Source organism: Geospiza fortis, unplaced genomic scaffold, assembly GCF_000277835.1.
Source record: "Geospiza fortis unplaced genomic scaffold, GeoFor_1.0 scaffold518, whole genome shotgun sequence".
NCBI classification, from domain to species: Eukaryota; Metazoa; Chordata; class Aves; order Passeriformes; family Thraupidae; genus Geospiza; species Geospiza fortis.
Window position 1 is genome coordinate 36,105 of NW_005054882.1, and position 2,017 is coordinate 38,121.

At 54.1% G+C, this 2,017-nt stretch overlaps 1 protein-coding gene across 1 annotated transcript in view; it reads left to right on the forward strand.

Moving 5' to 3' along the window:
• LOC102040924 (GAS2-like protein 1) overlaps positions 1-1,259 on the forward strand; it is a 5,280-nt gene extending 4,021 nt beyond the window's left edge. Inside the window, exon 4 of the mRNA XM_031065571.1 lies at positions 1,239-1,259. Within this exon, the coding sequence (XP_030921431.1) occupies positions 1,239-1,259 (21 nt within the window). The remainder of the gene's footprint in view (positions 1-1,238) is intronic.
• Positions 1,260-2,017: the final 758 nt, after the last annotated feature.

Below are 2,017 nucleotides of genomic sequence, written 5' to 3' on the forward strand. Positions count from 1 at the left end.
GATTCTCCCTGGGGCCCCTTTCCCTGGTTCTCTCTGGGGTTTTGTTCCCTGATTTTTATGGGGTTCCATCCCCTGGCTCTCCATGGGTTTCATTCCTTTCCCTGGTTCTCTATGGGATTTTGTTCCCTGATCTTCTGTGGGGTTCCATTCCCTGGTTCTCCATTCTCCATGGGTTCCATTTCCAGATTCTCCTTGGGGCTCCATTCTCTGTGGGACTCTTCTCCCTGGTTCTCTGTGGGATTTTGTTCCCTGATTTGCTGTGGGGTTCCATTCCCAGATTCTCTCAGGGGCCCCTTTCCCTGGTTCTCTATGGGGTTTTGTTCCCTGATTTTCTTTGGGGCTCCATGGGTTCTGTTCCCAGATTCTCCCTGGGGCTCTGTTCTCTGTGGGGCTCTTCTCCTGGTTCTCTGTGAGGTTTTGGTCTCTGATTTTCTGTGGGGTTCCATTCCCTGGTTCTCTGTGGGTTCTGTTCCCAGATTCTCCCTGGGGCTCTTTTCCCTGGTTCTCTCTGGGGTTTTGTTCCCTGATTTTTATGGGGTTCCATCCCCTGGCTCTCCATGGGTTTCATTCCTTTCCCTGGTTCTCTATGGGATTTTGTTCCCTGATTTTCTATGGGGTTCCATTCCCTGGTTCTCCGTGGGTTCTGTTCCCAGATTCTCCCTGGGGCTCTTCTCCTGGTTCTCTGTGGGGTTTTGTTCTCTGGTCTTCTGTGGGGTTCCATTCCCTGGTTCTCCATTGGTTCCGTTCCTGGATTCTCCCTGGGGCCCCTTTCCCTGGTTCTCTCTGGGGTTTTGTTCCCTGATTTTTTATGGGGTTCAATCCCCTGGCTCTCCATGGGTTTCATTCCTTTCCCTGGTTCTCTGTGGTGTTTTGTTCCCTGATTTTGTGTGGGGCTTCCATGGGTTCTGTTCCTGGATTCTCCCTGGGGCCCCTTTCCCTGGTTCTTTTTGGGATTTTGTTCCCTGATCTTCTGTGGGGTTTCATTCCCTGGCTCTCCATGGATTCTGTTCCCAGATTCTCCCTGGGGCTCTGTTCTCTGTGGGGTTTTGTGGAAGTCTGTGGGGCTCTTCTCCTGGTTCTCTATGGGGTTTTGTTCCCTGATTTTCTGTGAGGTTCCATTCCCTATGAGGTTCCATTCCGTTCTCCCTGAGGCTCCATTCTCTGGTTCTCTGTGGGGTTTTGTTCTTTAATCTTCTGTGGGGTTCCATTCCCTGATCCTCCATGGGTTCTGTTCCCAGATTCTCCCTGGTTCTCTATGAGGTTTTGTTCCCTGATTTTCTGTGAGGTTCCATTCCCTGGTTCCCTATAGGGTTCCAGTCCCTGCTTCTCTGTGGGGTTTTGTTCCCTAATCCTCTATGGGGTTCAATTCCCTGGCTCTCTTTGGGACACTGTTGCTGATTTTCCATGGGGCTCCATTCCCTGGTTCTCCATGGGGCTCTGTTCTGTGGGGCTCCATTCCCTGATTTTCTGTGGGGTTCTGTTCCCTGTTTCCCCATGGGGCTCCATCCCCTGCCTCTCTGTAGGTTCCAGTCCCTGTTTCCCCATGTATTCCCTTCCTTGGTTCTCCATGGGTTCCATTCCCTGATTTTCTCTGGGGTTCTGTTCCCTGTTTCCCCACGGATTCCCTTCCTTGGTTCTCCATGGTTCTCCCTGATTTTCTCTGTGGTTCTGTTCCCTGTTTCCCCGTGGGTTCCCTTCCTTGGTTCTCCCTGATTTTCTCTGGGCTTCCCTTCCCTGGGGCTGGGTTTCTCAGGGCACCGATCCTGCTGGAAGGGGGAAAAGGGGAGTGACAAAAGTGGGGTTTTTCCCCAAATTCCCGAGGTGTCACCACCTCCGGGAGTAGCCCGGCTGGAAAATCGGGATGCGGGGAGGGGAGGGCCTGCTGAGCGCTGTCCCGCTGACCTCCCCACCCCGTCCCTTCCAGCGCACCGCCTGCCCCAGCCCCGCACCCCGGGCATGTCCCCCCAAAAAGCGGCTCCCGGCCCCTCCTCCTCGTCCCGCGCCTCCAGCCCCAGCG